The sequence below is a fragment of the Ailuropoda melanoleuca genome, chromosome 1 (assembly GCF_002007445.2).
Source record: "Ailuropoda melanoleuca isolate Jingjing chromosome 1, ASM200744v2, whole genome shotgun sequence".
Taxonomy (NCBI): domain Eukaryota; kingdom Metazoa; phylum Chordata; class Mammalia; order Carnivora; family Ursidae; genus Ailuropoda; species Ailuropoda melanoleuca.
In genome coordinates this window covers 77,673,062-77,687,019 of record NC_048218.1, presented here as the reverse complement: position 1 = coordinate 77,687,019, position 13,958 = coordinate 77,673,062, and the positions used below count along the sequence as shown (strand labels likewise).

The 13,958-nt window shown below is 41.0% G+C and overlaps 1 protein-coding gene across 1 annotated transcript; it reads left to right on the top strand.

The window, feature by feature from the left end:
* The first annotated feature begins 599 nt into the window (after window positions 1-599).
* FETUB (fetuin B) lies at window positions 600-13,898 on the top strand. Its single transcript, XM_034661509.1, has 7 exons — window positions 600-980; window positions 1,315-1,425; window positions 3,118-3,205; window positions 5,083-5,252; window positions 5,981-6,082; window positions 12,199-12,282; window positions 13,113-13,898. Exons 1-7 carry the CDS (start codon window positions 759-761, stop codon window positions 13,494-13,496), a joined length of 1,161 nt encoding a protein of 386 aa, XP_034517400.1. The 5' UTR covers window positions 600-758; the 3' UTR covers window positions 13,497-13,898.
* Window positions 13,899-13,958: the final 60 nt, after the last annotated feature.

The following is a 13,958-nucleotide window of genomic DNA, read 5'->3' as shown; positions in this document are numbered from 1 at the left end:
ACGAGTTTGCTTCCATACAGATCCACAGAAAGAGAGGTAGACTTGGAATATGATGAGAGAACTATTGATGTATCATTCACTTCTTTTTTCTTTATTCAAATGAAGTCTTTGTTTTGAAAAACTTAAATAAGGCTAAGTAGAATACTTTCTAGCCACATCCCAAATGCATTAGGAATGCCAGTGGTGCTTTATGCAGGTGATGTGAAGTTAGAGCTCTTTTCCTGATCTAACAAGACTGGTGAACACGGGAAGTCAGGCAGGAAATCTGAACTCACTGAACACCATTGGGTCCGAACCCCAGGTTCCATGCCTGAGATAACTATTCCTGTGGCCCAGGACATCGGCTGGAGGGCAGGTGCCAGGGGAGAAGGAAGAAGGTGACAGTCCACATATTCTGGTTCGGATGGAGCCCTGGACACAGACCAGAATCCAGTCATGACCTCCTAGGAGCCTTGACCCAAGTGTTTATTATCGTTTCTTAGGAAAAGGTTAGGAAACAAATTTGTTTACATGACCCATGAATATGAGATTGCTCCGGGGTCTAAGGTTAGAAGCATTGGCAAATCCCATCCAAAGTACTGACTAAATCCACATTTAGAATTCAAGGAGATAAGATGGAACATCGGGTTTCAAAACCTGGTTACTGGTTCAGGCTGTGATTACAAAACTGCAAATTGGCTTTGCAGAGAGAGTGCTGTGAGCAGCCCGATCCCTGAAGCTCTACATCCTGACTCATCCTGGACCTTGTTCCCCACAGAATGGGTCTGCTCCTACCGCTGGTGCTCTGCACCCTGGCTGCATGCTGCGGGGCCAGATCTCCAACTGCGCCGCCCCTCCCCTCACCTGTCCGTCCCCGTGGCTGCAATGACTCAGATGTTCTGACAGCCGCAGGCTTTGCCCTTCAGGACATCAACAGGGACCGGAAGGATGGCTATGTGCTGAGCCTCAACCGAGTGAGCGATGTCCACGAACACAGACAGGCAAGTGACGGTCCCCTATCCTGGGCAGGTGCTTACACAAGCTGAGGAGGCCAAGCAGGGGATGGGACCATAGAGACATGCATTGACAGCTGTTTCCATATTGGAAACCCTGCTAAGAACGTTCCTCTCTTCTCTGCCAGGGTGTGCTATGTGTTCTTGTTACTGTGCTAACAGTTGTCCTACTGACATTTGTCTGGGGTCCCACAGGTTTTCCAGAATCTTCACAAACACCCCAAATTTTGGTTCTGCCATAAAACAGAGACTTTTTGGCCAGGCTTCAGGGATTTCTGCTTCATGTGGGGTGCAGTGCATTTCTCTCACTCCCCTCTCATAGGTTGGCCTGGGTTCTCTGTTCTATCTCACGCTGGACGTGTTAGAGACGGACTGTCATGTACTCAGCAGAAAGGCATGGAAGGACTGTGGGGTGAGGCACCTTCATAGATCGGTAAGTGCTTGTGCGAGGGTTCTCTGACCTGGGAGAAGGTTGCTCAATGTGAGCCATCTCTTTAATGTCCTTCATTATAACCTCTCGGGCACAGTGCCCCTGTGGTTTTGCCAATGCTGTAGATCAAAGAGTTTAAGCAATGGCGTTTCTGAGGGTCCCACTGGGAGTCATGACCTTAACATTGAAGTTGCCCGCAAATTGTTTCCTACCTTCAAGACCCTGAGGCTCTGAGCTAGTGTCTGAGTGGTGAGAAAAAAGAATTGAGATGTAGTGCTCTGGACGTGCGTGTGAGGAAGACTATTGAAGCAGTGGAAAGAGAGCTTCTTTATTTGTTTTATTTTGCTTTGTTTCATTGAACACTGATAGGAAATATGAGGCTGGGGAGAGGGAAGGCTTACAGTCTGGAAGCTCCCAGAGGTGTCATGGAAGGATTTCCTAGAATTCTAGAACCTAAAAGGCCTCAGGATTCAACCTTTTAAAGGCGACTATTGAAGAAGCTTGAAAATAACATTGTCAACTATCTTTTGATTCCCAATTATCCTGAGGTGATATCCATTAATCAATATGAAACTTTACATTTTGAGTGCAGAACTGTGTTTAGAAGTAAACTATTTGGGGGCGCCTGGGTGGCGCAGCCATTAAGCATCTGCCTTCGGCTCAGGGCGTGATCCCGGTGTTCTGGGACCGAGCCCCACATCAGGCTCTTCTGGGAGCCTGCTTCTTCCTCTCCCACTCCCCCTGCTTGTGTTCCCTCTCACTGGCTGTCTCTCTCTCTGTCAAATAAATAAATAAATAAAATCTTTATTAAAAAAATGAAGTAAACTATTTGATCGATATATCTTTTTAAATCATTTAACCAAATCTGTCAAATTACACCTATCTGGTTTTGAAGAGCAAAGAGTGTCCTTATCCTGTTGTGAATTATATTTGTTGAGGTTACACTAGCTGCTATAATATATATATACCCTAAAAAATGTATACTGATTCCAACATGATAGAAGTCTATTTCTCACTCTTGTAAAGTTCAAAATAGAAATTCCTGATCAAGAGGGGGCTTTCCTCCAGAAGTGACAGAGACCCAAGTTCCCTCTCCATTGTGGTTCTAGACTGCCACCTTCAACTCGCGCTTTCTCTGACCGCCGTGCTGATCTGCATCAGGCTAGGGAAAGAGAAAGAACATGGCGGACAGGTCACATGTGAGAAAACTTCATGGGCCACTTGGAAATGGTTGCAATCACTTCTCCTCACCTTCCCATGGTTGCAACTCAGTTATACCCAGTCACACCTAATCTGGAAGGAGGCTGGGAAGTGTAGACGAGGTGTGTCTCAGAAGAAGCTTGACCTATTTGTTGATTTGCTGGCAGTTTCTCACACCCCAAACTGCCAACACTGACCTTAGTTTTACATTATTTAAAAAGAAAATGTGCAGGGGCCCCTGGTGACACAGTCAGTTAAGCATCCGACTCTTGGTTTCAGCTCAGGTCGGTGATCTCAGGGTTGTGAGATCGAGCCCCGTGTCAGGCTCCATGCTCAGCGTGGAGTCTGCTTGAGATTCTCTCTCCCTCTTCCTCTGCCTTTCCTCTCTCTCAAATAAATAAATCTTTAAAACTAAATGTCCAATCTAATTTTGGGGATATTTTTAAAAGTCAGAGTTTGTTCCACCATTTCATAAAATGTGTGTGTTTGTTCCAGGTTTATGGTCAATGCAAAGCTTTATTTTATGTTAACAAGCCAGCAAGGGTTGTCTACTTACCTGCTTATAACTGTACTCTTCGTCCAGGTAAGAGAGCACTCTGATTTTGTTCGTTTTAATAAAATATGGAAAAAGAGCATTAAATAGGGCTATGCCTAGAGTATATAGGATTCTCCCAGCCTTACTGCCTATTCATACCAAGGCCATGTTCTTATACCCAGTGTTTGCCTCTCCTGTGAAGTTCAACCTGTACTGCTCCTCTTCCCACAAGGACCCTCCTTTAAAAACCTGCTTAAATCCTTTATTATAGAGGGCTGCATTAAATCCTAAATTTTCAGTCTGACGTAAATGGCTTAATTTCTACTCTGGTCCCCAGGCTCCCTTTCTAGCTCTCTCTGACGTTATTTCCCTGACCACACCAACTCCTCACTTTCTGCAACTGGACGAATGCTCTGCTATTTTCCGAACACACATTGAACTTTCCAATCTCCGTATCTACTGTTGGCCTCCTTCTCCCCTGAGGATGCCCTCGCCTGACACCCTCTGCCCTTAGAACTTACATTCTTTGAGGACCCCTGCCAATGCTGCTTCTTCTACCATGTTCTCTATTCCAGAAAGGAAAGGTGCTCATCTGTTCTCACTCCTATACAACTTTAGCCTAACCACAGTACAGAGACAATGCGATGCCTCGATTTGGGTCTCCTATCTTCTATCGAGCAGAACGTGTGTTCTTTCTACCTGTCTGCCAAAGCCCTCCCTCCATTCCTATTAAGTGTAAGGAGTCCTTAGTATGGTTGAATAAATGAACTAGGAATGAGGCTGAAACTAATGATATTTCAAATATGCACGTGCATTCGTGCTGGATCCTTCTTTGGAAAGCAAGCATCCAAGGCATGGGAAGATAGGATGTGGCTACTCGTCAAACTGTGAGTGTGACCCCCCTGGTGGATCTTGTTCAAGTGCAGATTCTGATTCTAGAGATGTGGGGCGTGGCCTGAAAGTCTGCATTTCTAATAAGCTCCAGGAGATAACAGAGTTGCTCTTCCTTTGGGAGATAAAGCAACAAAGTGAGTATTTTATTAACCGCAGTTTAAGCTTCCTGGTTGTGAAGATGAGTCTTACATAAATAGACCAGAGAACAACCAGCAAGACAGATTGGAATTTAAAGGGAAGTCGTAGGTGTCAGAGATATGGGAGGTCAGGAAGTGACCTGTGGGGACAATGGCGCCAGGAGTGACAAGCTATGGAAACTGCCTCACAGTATGCCCAAATACATGCAAATAAACATGCATTGATCAAAACAATGTATTTGCTCCACAGAAATGACTTCCGGAAAAGTTCCTCAGCCTATCATGCGAGTTTTGCCACCCCCAGGCCCTCACAATCAGAAATGCTCCCTATACGTTTAGCACGATTATTCTATCCAGTCACACAGTGATTTGACCAATATATGTTTTCTGGCTCGCTTGTATTTTCTCACTGGGGAGGGTATGCTTATCTTCTGTATGTCATTCAACAAGCATTTGCTAAGCACTTACAATGCATTAGACATTATGTTAGGTGTTGGGGACAAAAAGGTAAATAAGACGTAACACTAATGAAATCCTAACATTTTAAGACACTCAGTCTGCCTGACAGAGGCAAGAACAGTGGAAGATACTGAGCTAACTGGTGGAAAGTTTTTATATCAATATAACACACATATGTTTTTGAACACAATTCCTTGTAAATACCTTTGTGTGAGGTGAAAAAAAATCTTTTTTTTTTTTAAATGAAAGTAGTACAGAGCCATTGCAGAAAACTCTCTGTTGACAGCTTTCTTTCTAGGCAATGCCTTTTCCACTCCATCCCTGCCGAATGATTTTTTTTTTTTCAATCTCTGGCTCTGTTGTGGTCGTATGATTTATGGGATTAAAAATCATTAAGGAGTTTCATTTTTAAACTTCTCTCTTTGGTGTTAACAGTTTCTCGAAGAAGGATTCACAGAATGTGCCCTGACTGCCCCAGCCCCAGCGCCACTGACTTGTCAGATCCCAGTGTTCGGGAAGCTGCCCTTGAGTCTCTTGCAAAATACAACAGTGAGAGCACCTCAAAGCAGTATTCTCTCGTCCAAGTCATCCAGGCTTCTAGCCAGGTGAGGTTGAAGTGTCATTACACCAACAATGTGTCTCATAACTGTTACAGTTCCCAAGCTGAGAGGTGAATATCAAGGCACTCCTTTTGATTCGAACTGCAAAGCCTTTTCTTTATTCTCTACTTGGGTAGACCTGATGTACATTCAGTCATGTTTCAGTGTCTGAGATGCGCCATGGGATTTCCACCAGAGCTGTGGGACTCCATTTTACTTCCTTGGCCTTAAGCTGAGACGGGAAATAGACTCATAGTCTCCTTGGTTATTCTGCTTAGGTTCACTATTTGCTGCTACATTTTATTTAATTGACCATGGACCATTTAGCAAGTCAATTTCTGCTTCATCTTAAGGCCTGGAATGGATTGTGAGTTTTACAGATTTGGGAAAATGGAGGCTCACTCGTATTTGGATGATGTTGAATCTGTTATATAGGGAAGAGCTATCTAAAAACAAATCTACAGGAGGAAAAATCAGCTCACCCAAGGGAAGGTTTTTAGAGCCCTTTCAAATCCTTAAGAAGGGAAGAAAAGTCTGGTGATTGTTTTTTAAATAACAAAATCACAACACATGCTTTGATCTTGGTGGGGAGTACAAGGAGAGCAGAAGACTTGTGCTGACAATGATTTTGACTGAGGACGTTTGGTTCTCGTAAATAAAATGCTGCCAAACCGGAATCATTTCTCCACATGGTAAGATTTCATTTTTATTTCTCAACTCTCGTCTCATGCCAGTGGGTGGTTGGCCCTTCCTACTTCGTGGAATACTTAATCAAAGAGTCACCATGTACCAAATCCCAGGCCAGCAGCTGTGCACTTCAGCCCCCTGACTCTGAGGTAAGTATTCCTGAATGTCTTCATAATTTAAGATTTGTGATCATGAGTCCTCTGCATGTACTGACTGAGCATAAATTATTACATCAGGTGTTGTAATGCATGAGATGCTTTTCTGTCCCTTAAGGAACAACTGACTAAGTAGAGACTGTGCAGGCTCAGACGCAATAATAAAGGATTTTATTTTATCATAATTGTGATTTTTCATCCGTAATATGATAGCTTTGGGGGGAAAAATGATCATAGGACACTGTAAAACACAGAGGGATCTTCTCAGTGGTTTGTGATGGTCCTGCTTCTATCTGAACAAATCCAGCTACATTTGGAATACAGCATGGGATGCCATTCCTGGGACCACTCTGTAAGAAGGACAAAGAAGTCCAACAGGCCTTCTTTCAAAGAATGAGTCCAAGATGGACAGGGCACATTGAAACCATCTGAAACACATGGGGTGGGAAATGTTGAATGACACAATGTATTGTAACATAATCAGACAAAGTAAGTCAAAAGGCTGTTTTCTCCTTACTTATGCTGACGGCTTTATTAAGATAATCTACACATCATAAAATTCACCCTTTAAGATATAAGATCCAGTGGGTTTTTTAGTATATTCACAGAGTCGTGCCACCATCACCACTATCTAATGTTAGAATATTTTCATCAGCCCAAAAAGAAACTCCTTACCAATTAGCAGTTGCTCCCATGACCCCTCACCCAAGCCCCCAGAGAACGCTAATCTACTTGTTGTCTCGATGACTTTGTCTTCTTCTGGACGTTTCGTATAATGGAATCATGCTGTGTAGGGCCCTTTCTGTCTGCTTTTTTTCACTTAACATAATGTTTTCAAGGCTCATCTGTGTGGTAGCCTGTATCAGTGCTGCATTCCCGTTTATGGCCAGATAATATTTCATTGCGTGGATGTACCATGTACTGTTTCTTCATCCATTAGTCAATGGGTAACTGGGTTGCTTCCCTGTGTGAGCTATTATAAATGATGGTGCTAGGAGCATTTGTATACAAGTTTTTATGTATACTGTGTTTTCGTTTCTCCTGGGTATATAGTTCGAAGTGAGATTGCTGGGTCACACTTTATGTTTAACCTTTTGACTCACTGCCAAACTGTTTTCCAATGTGACTGCACCAGTTCTAGAATCCCATCTACAAAGTATGAGGGTTTCAGTTTCTCCACCTTTTTGCTCATACTTATTATTATCATTATCTGTCTTTTTTATTATAGCTGTCTTATTATGAAGTGGTATCTCATTTTGGTTGTTACTTGCATTTCCTCGGGGCCAAGGATGTTAAGCATCTTTCAATGTACTTACTGGCCATTATCGTGTATATATTCTTTGGAGAAATGTCTCTTCAGATCCTTTGACCATTTTAAAATGGGATTATGTATTTTCTTATTGTTGAATCGTAGGAGTGCTTTACATATTCTAGATACAATCCCTTACTCACATACATGATTGCAAATATTTTCTCTCATTCTCTGGGTTGTCTATTCATTTTTTAAATGATGTTCTTTGAAGTTCAAAAGTTTTTAATTTGCATGAAGTTCCTTTTATTTATTTTTGTTGTCATTGAATGTGCATTTGGAGTCATCTCTAAGAAATCATTGCCTAACCCAAGATCACTAAGATTTATTCCTATGTATTCTTCGAAGAGTTTTGTAGTTTCAGCTCTTATTAGGTTTGTGACCCACACATTAAGTTAATTTTTGTATATTGTGTGAGGCAAGAGGTTCAACTTCATTCTTTTGCACGTGGATGTTCATTTGTCCTAGAGTTATTTATTGAGAAAAGTAATAATTTTCCCCCATTTAAGTGTTTTGGCATACTTCTTGAAGATCACTTGGCCATAAATGTCAAGGTTTATTTCTGCACTCTCACCCTTTAAGATATAAGATCTTATTGGGTGCATTTGTAGTAAATTTTGAAATTTACATATATTCGAGTGCAAATAGACTATTGTAATAAAATGTCTCAATTTCTAAAGAAGAACTCTTAAGAATATTTACAGGGAATTTGCAGTAAATTTTGAAAGTAGGAAGTGTGAGTCCTCTTATTTTATTCTTTTTATTCAAGATTATTGGGGTATTCTGGATCCCTTGCATTTTCATAATAATTTTAGGATAAGCTTGTCATTTTCTACTTTTAAAAAGGCAGTTAGAAGTGTGATACGAGGGGCGCCTGGGTGACACAGCAGTTAAGCGTCTGCCTTCGGCTCAGGGCGTGATCCCGGCGTTATGGGATCGAGCCCCACATCAGGCTCCTCCACTGTGAGCCTGCTTCTTCCTCTCCCACTCCCCCTGCTTGTGTTCCCTCTCTCGCTGGCTGTCTCTCTCTCTGTCGAATGAATAAATAAATAAAATCTTTAAAAAAAAAAAAAAGAAGTGTGATACGAATTACACTGAATCTGTAGACCAATGTGGGACATACTGTCATCTTAACAATATTAAGTCTTTCAGCCCATGAATATGGATTGTCTTTCTTTTTCTTTAGGACTCACTTAATTTCCTTCCACAATGTTTTGTAGTTTTCAATCTTCAATACTCACTTATTTGCGTATCTAAATATTTTATTCTCTTTGATGCTAAAATAATGTATTTGTTTCCTTAATTTTATTTTTGAATTGTTTCCTGCAAGTGTATAGGAATACAATTGGTTTTTGTATATTGATCTTATATCTTAGAACCTTGCTGGACTCATTTACTAGTTCTAATAGTTTTCTAGTAGATTCCTTAGGATTTTCTACATACAAGATTGTGTCATCTGCAATTAGAGATAGGTTTACTTCTTCCTTTCCAATCTGCATGCCTTTTAATTCTTTTTCTTGCCTAATTTCCCTGGCTAGAACTTCCGTTACAATATTGAACAGAGGTGGGAAGAGTAGACATCCTTATCTTATTCCTGGGGAAAACATTGAGTATTTCACGATTGAGTATGATGTTAACTGTAGGTTTTTCGTGGATGCCTTCTATTAAGTTGAAAAAGTTCTATTCCTAATTTCTGAATTTTTTTAAATCAAGAAACAGTGTTAGACTTTATCAATGCTTTTTCTGAGTTAATGAGATAACCATGGTTTTTTTTTCTCCTTTAATCTATCATTATTGTATATAACAATGATTGGCTCTTGCAAGTTAAAACAATCTTGCACTTCAGGGACGAATCCCAATTCATCATGGTATGTAATCCTTTTTATGTGTTGCAGAATTCAATTTGTCAGTATTTTTTACAAGATTTTCCATTTATATTCATATGAGATATTAATCTATAGTTTTCTTGTATTGTCTCTGCCTGATTTACATATGAATTTCATATTGGCCTCATAGAATGAGCTGGGAAAATTTCCCTCCTCTTCTATTTTATGTTGGAAAAGTTCGTTAAGGATTGGTGTTCTTTATTCTTTAAATGTTTGGTAGAATTCACCATGGGCCTGAGCTTGTCTCTGTGAATTTGGGGTTTTAAAAAATTATTAATAATTCAGAGAGACTATGGACTATGAGAAACAAACTGAGGGCTTCAGAGGGGAGGGGCATGGGGGAATGGGATAGGCTGGTGATGGGTAGTAAGGAGGGCATGTATTGCGTGGTGCACCGGGTGTTATACGCAACTAATGAATCATCGAACTTTACATCACAAACCAGGGGATGTACTGTATGTGACTAACATAATATAATTTAAAAAATTAAAATAAAAAATAAATAGAATGGAAAAAAAATGAAAAAGGAAAAAATCTGTCCTTACTGTTTTAAAAAAATTATTAATAATTCAATCTCCTTACTTGTTATAGTTCTATTCAGATTTTCTGTTTCTTCTTAAGTTTGGTAGTTTGTGTCTTCCTAGGGATCTGTCCATTTCATCCAAGTTACCGAATTTCTCAGCACACAGGAAGATGTTCATGTATTCCTTTCTTATTTCTCAAAGATTGAAAGTGGTGTCCCTTCTTTAATTCCAAATTTAGTAATATGAGTCATTTTTTTCCTGGTCAGTCTAGCTGAAGTTTGTCAATTTTGTTGTTTTGTTTTTTCAAATAATCAACTTTCAGTTTTATTTTCCATTTTTGTGATTATCTAATTCATTTATTTCCTCTCTGCTCTTTATTGTGGCCTTCATCTTGCTCGCTTTGGGATGAGTTTGGGTTTTGTTGTTGTTGTTGTTTTTCTGTTTCTTAAGGTAGAAGATTATATAAATGATTTGTTGTCTTTTTTTTTCTTTTTTTTCCTTTTTAAAGATTTTATTTTTTTTAATTAACATATATTATTTGTTTCAGGGGTACAGGTCTGTGATTCATCAGTCTTACACAATACACAGCGCTCATCAATTTTTTTTTAAGATTTTATTTATTTATTTGACAGAGAGAGAGAGACAGCCAGTGAGAGAGGGAACAACAAGCAGGGGGAATGGGAGAGGAAGAAGCAGGCTCATAGAGGAGGAGCCTGATGTGGGGCTCGATCCCATAACGCCAGGATCACGCCCTGAGCCGCAGGCAGACGCTTAACCGCTGTGCCACCCAGGCACCCCCATTTTTTTTTCTTTTTCAACAATAACATTTACTCCCCTCTTTGTGGTTCACCCTAGATTCAGCATGAATTACAGTAGCTCAGCAAATCCTAGTCAGAGTGGAAGTAGCCAGGCTCTACTTGGCACAGATAACTGCAGTCTCTCCAGAAGGTTCTCTTAGAGAGTGTCTCCTATATGATTTGGTGACGAATTGGAGAAGGGAGAGGCTGAAGCACCATTCTCCAAGGACTTTCTACATTAATGGATTTTCTCATCTTAAGGAATTTCAAATCTTCTGTTTATATAGTCTGGACATGGATGATAGAGTAATATTCAGGTAATCTGTTTAGACACATTTTAGTAAATTCCCTGTAAATATTCTTAAGAGTTCTTCTTTATAAATTGAGACATTTTATTACAATAGTCTATTTGCACTCGAATATATGTATACTCTATGACTCTAAAATTCCTCTTCTAGGAATTTACCCTAAGAAAGTAACTGAGAACTTGCTAAATAATGCAGAAGAATATTAGCTAGTGATTATAAAGAAGATCACAGAAGACTATTTAATGTCATTAAAGGATTTTCACAATATATTATGGAGTTAGAAGAGAGAGTTATATATGTAATATAATGTAATATAATGTAATATAATCTGATCTATCTAGAAGAAAAATATATATGCATAAGAAAAAAGGTTAGAAGAAAAATCAAATCTTTGTGGGAAACAGGTAACTTTCATGCAATTACAGGCCTTCTTTTGTTTATCCATATTCTAAATAACTATAACATTTGTATTAAAAAACCAAAATTATTTCTAAATAAAGTTGAAGGAGCTGAGAGGAATTTTATCTGAGAAAACTCAGGGGAAACATACATAGAAGTCCACTACTATGTGAGAGATGAGAATAGGTTTTAAATTGACCCATGGGGGTGCCTGGGTGGCACAGTGGTTAAGCGTCTGCCTTCGGCTCAGGGCGTGATCCCAGTGTTATGGGATCGAGCCCCACATCAGGCTCCTCTGCTAGGAGCCTGCTTCTTCCTCTCCCATTCCCCCTGCTTGTGTTCCCTCTCTCGCTGGCTGTCTCTATCTCTGTCGAATAAATAAATAAAATCTTTAAAAAAAAATAAATTGACCCATGGGGAGAAGTAAGACCAAGAGGTAGATGTTCTATAGACCCAGATTTCTGCTCAATACAAAGAATTTTCTAATGGTTTGTTCCTCAAGAAACCCTGAGTTTAGAGGCCCCTGGATGGCTCAGTCGGTTAGGCAGCTAACCCTTGATCTCAGCTCAGGTCTCGATCTCATGGTCATGAGTTTAAGTCTGGCATTGGGCTCTGCCCTGGGCCCTGGAGCCTACTTTAAAAAATAAAAATAAATTTAAAAAGAAAATCCTGAGTTTCACATCATCAGAGGAAATTTAGCCTAGTTTGGGTGATTATTTGGTAAAAATGATCTAGAAAGAATTGGCTCAGAGCCTACCCATAACATGGTAGGAACATAAAAATGTTGATTGGCTATGTGTCTACACAAGCAGAAAGCAAGTTGATTTCCATTTATAATCACTGATAATCATAATACTCACAGGATGTTGTGTTTTCTCTGTCTTTAGCCTGTTGGTCTTTGCAAAGGTTCTCTGATTAAAGCAGGAATAGAAAAGTTTGTCTCCGTGACTTGTGACTTCTTTGAACAACAGGTATTTTTCAATTTAATCGTTTGTTTTCTCATGAAAAGGAGAGCAGATAATCTAAATCCTAACTGCCCTCTCCCTTTAATTTCCTAAAATCCATGATCCCCACTTTATTCAGGCTGCCCCAAGGTCACACCCTCAGGTTGGTTGGTTAAAGACTGGTCATACTTTTTTTTTTTCCAGTCACAATGTGTTAGTAAGACTCCTTCAGGAAAAAAGATATCCTAGCTCGGATGGCTCAGGCCTCTGAAACATTAAACCCAGTGTCCCAAAGACCCTTACCCTTTCCAGAAGTATTTATTGAGTGTTTACTATGAGGCAGCCAGCTATAGTTGAGAGGGTGATTGAGAAAGGCCACCTTGTCCCAGGCCTGCTCTGGCACCTGTGAGGTGTGTGACTCTGGGCAAGTTGTACCTCTCTGAGTCTTGGTTCCCTGGTCTGTAGAATGGGGTTGCAACACCCACTTTGTTCAGAATCCAGTGGAAACAAGGAGAGGAACTGGATGAAGGGCCCTGCATGGGGCCTGGCAATGAATAAGCAACGAATCAGGGTGGCTGTGGTTACTCTACCGGGAGCAGGGTGACAGTGCCCCAGGGACTTGAAAGAAGCCATTTCACCTCTCCAAACCACTGTTCAGCTCTGCATTTCTGAGATTTGCAGTCAAGCTTCCACTGTCTGCTTTTGCTTCTTAACCCTCCAACGAGAGGTTCATCCCTCTAGCTGGTCTCGCTTTGAGACATTCCATCAGAAAGTCCCAGAACAGCTTAGCTTTGTCCTAGCAAGGGCAGGAGCTTTTCCGGGGGATGTTCTCTTATTCAAAAATGTTCTTATTTCAGGTTCCTGCCCCCGGAGGAGAAGACCCCACTGCTAACCAGGACCCTGCGCACCTCCCCGGGGTGGAAGAGTCCCAGCAGAAAATCGTAGCCCCGACTCCCAACTCGCCCCCCAAAGCTGTGCCTAAAGGATCTGTCCAATGCCTCCCGGACTTGGATGATGAGAAGAAGCCCGAGGATGCTCAGGAAAATAGCCCTGTTGAGGCCTTCCCTGTGAAGCTGGATCTCACCACAGATCCTCGGGGAGAAAGCCTGGATGTTTCCTTCCTTTTCCTGGGGCCTATGGAGGAGAAGCTGCTTGTCCTTCCTTTTCCCAAGGAAGAACAACGTTCTGCTAAGTGTCCAGGACCAGCCCAGCAGAACAACCCTCTTATTCTCCCACCATGAGAACCACATAGAGAATTCCATGGGGGTACGGTGCCCTGCAGGAGAAGAGAGGTGCTGGGGAAGGGGGACAGAGAGACAGCTCAAATGTAGAGAGTGCCTAATAAAGTAGGTCTTTTGACTCTTCTTGGTCTCATCATGTTATCTGGAAGTATAAGTAATAAGACTATACTTTCTACTTGTACATGGGGCTGCGTGTCTTCTGAACCAGCCAAGGCCTCATACCACGGACAGAGGCTCTCTGCCTCCCCTGTCTGCAACCTCTCCCTTTGTAATCTTACTGACTTTTTGCTAAGTTTCCGATATAGGGCCTGCCATACTTAGGAATGTCCTCTTCTTTCTGGGCAAGAGCTCACTGTGATTCTTTTAATCAAAATAAAATGAAAATTGAAGGATATAAAGAGACTAGGGTTCATGGAGTGTCATTCTCCCTTTATTCCGTAATTATTTCAACACCAAGTATTG

Coding starts and splice junctions, on each gene's coding strand:
- FETUB (XM_034661509.1), top strand. CDS start 759: ATGGGTCTGCTCCTACCGCTGGTGCTCTGCACCCTGGCTGCATGCTGC. Junction 3,206..5,082: donor TAACTGTACTCTTCGTCCAG/GTAAGAGAGCAC, acceptor TGGTGTTAACAG/TTTCTCGAAGAAGGATTCAC. Junction 12,283..13,112: donor GTGACTTCTTTGAACAACAG/GTATTTTTCAAT, acceptor TTCTTATTTCAG/GTTCCTGCCCCCGGAGGAGA.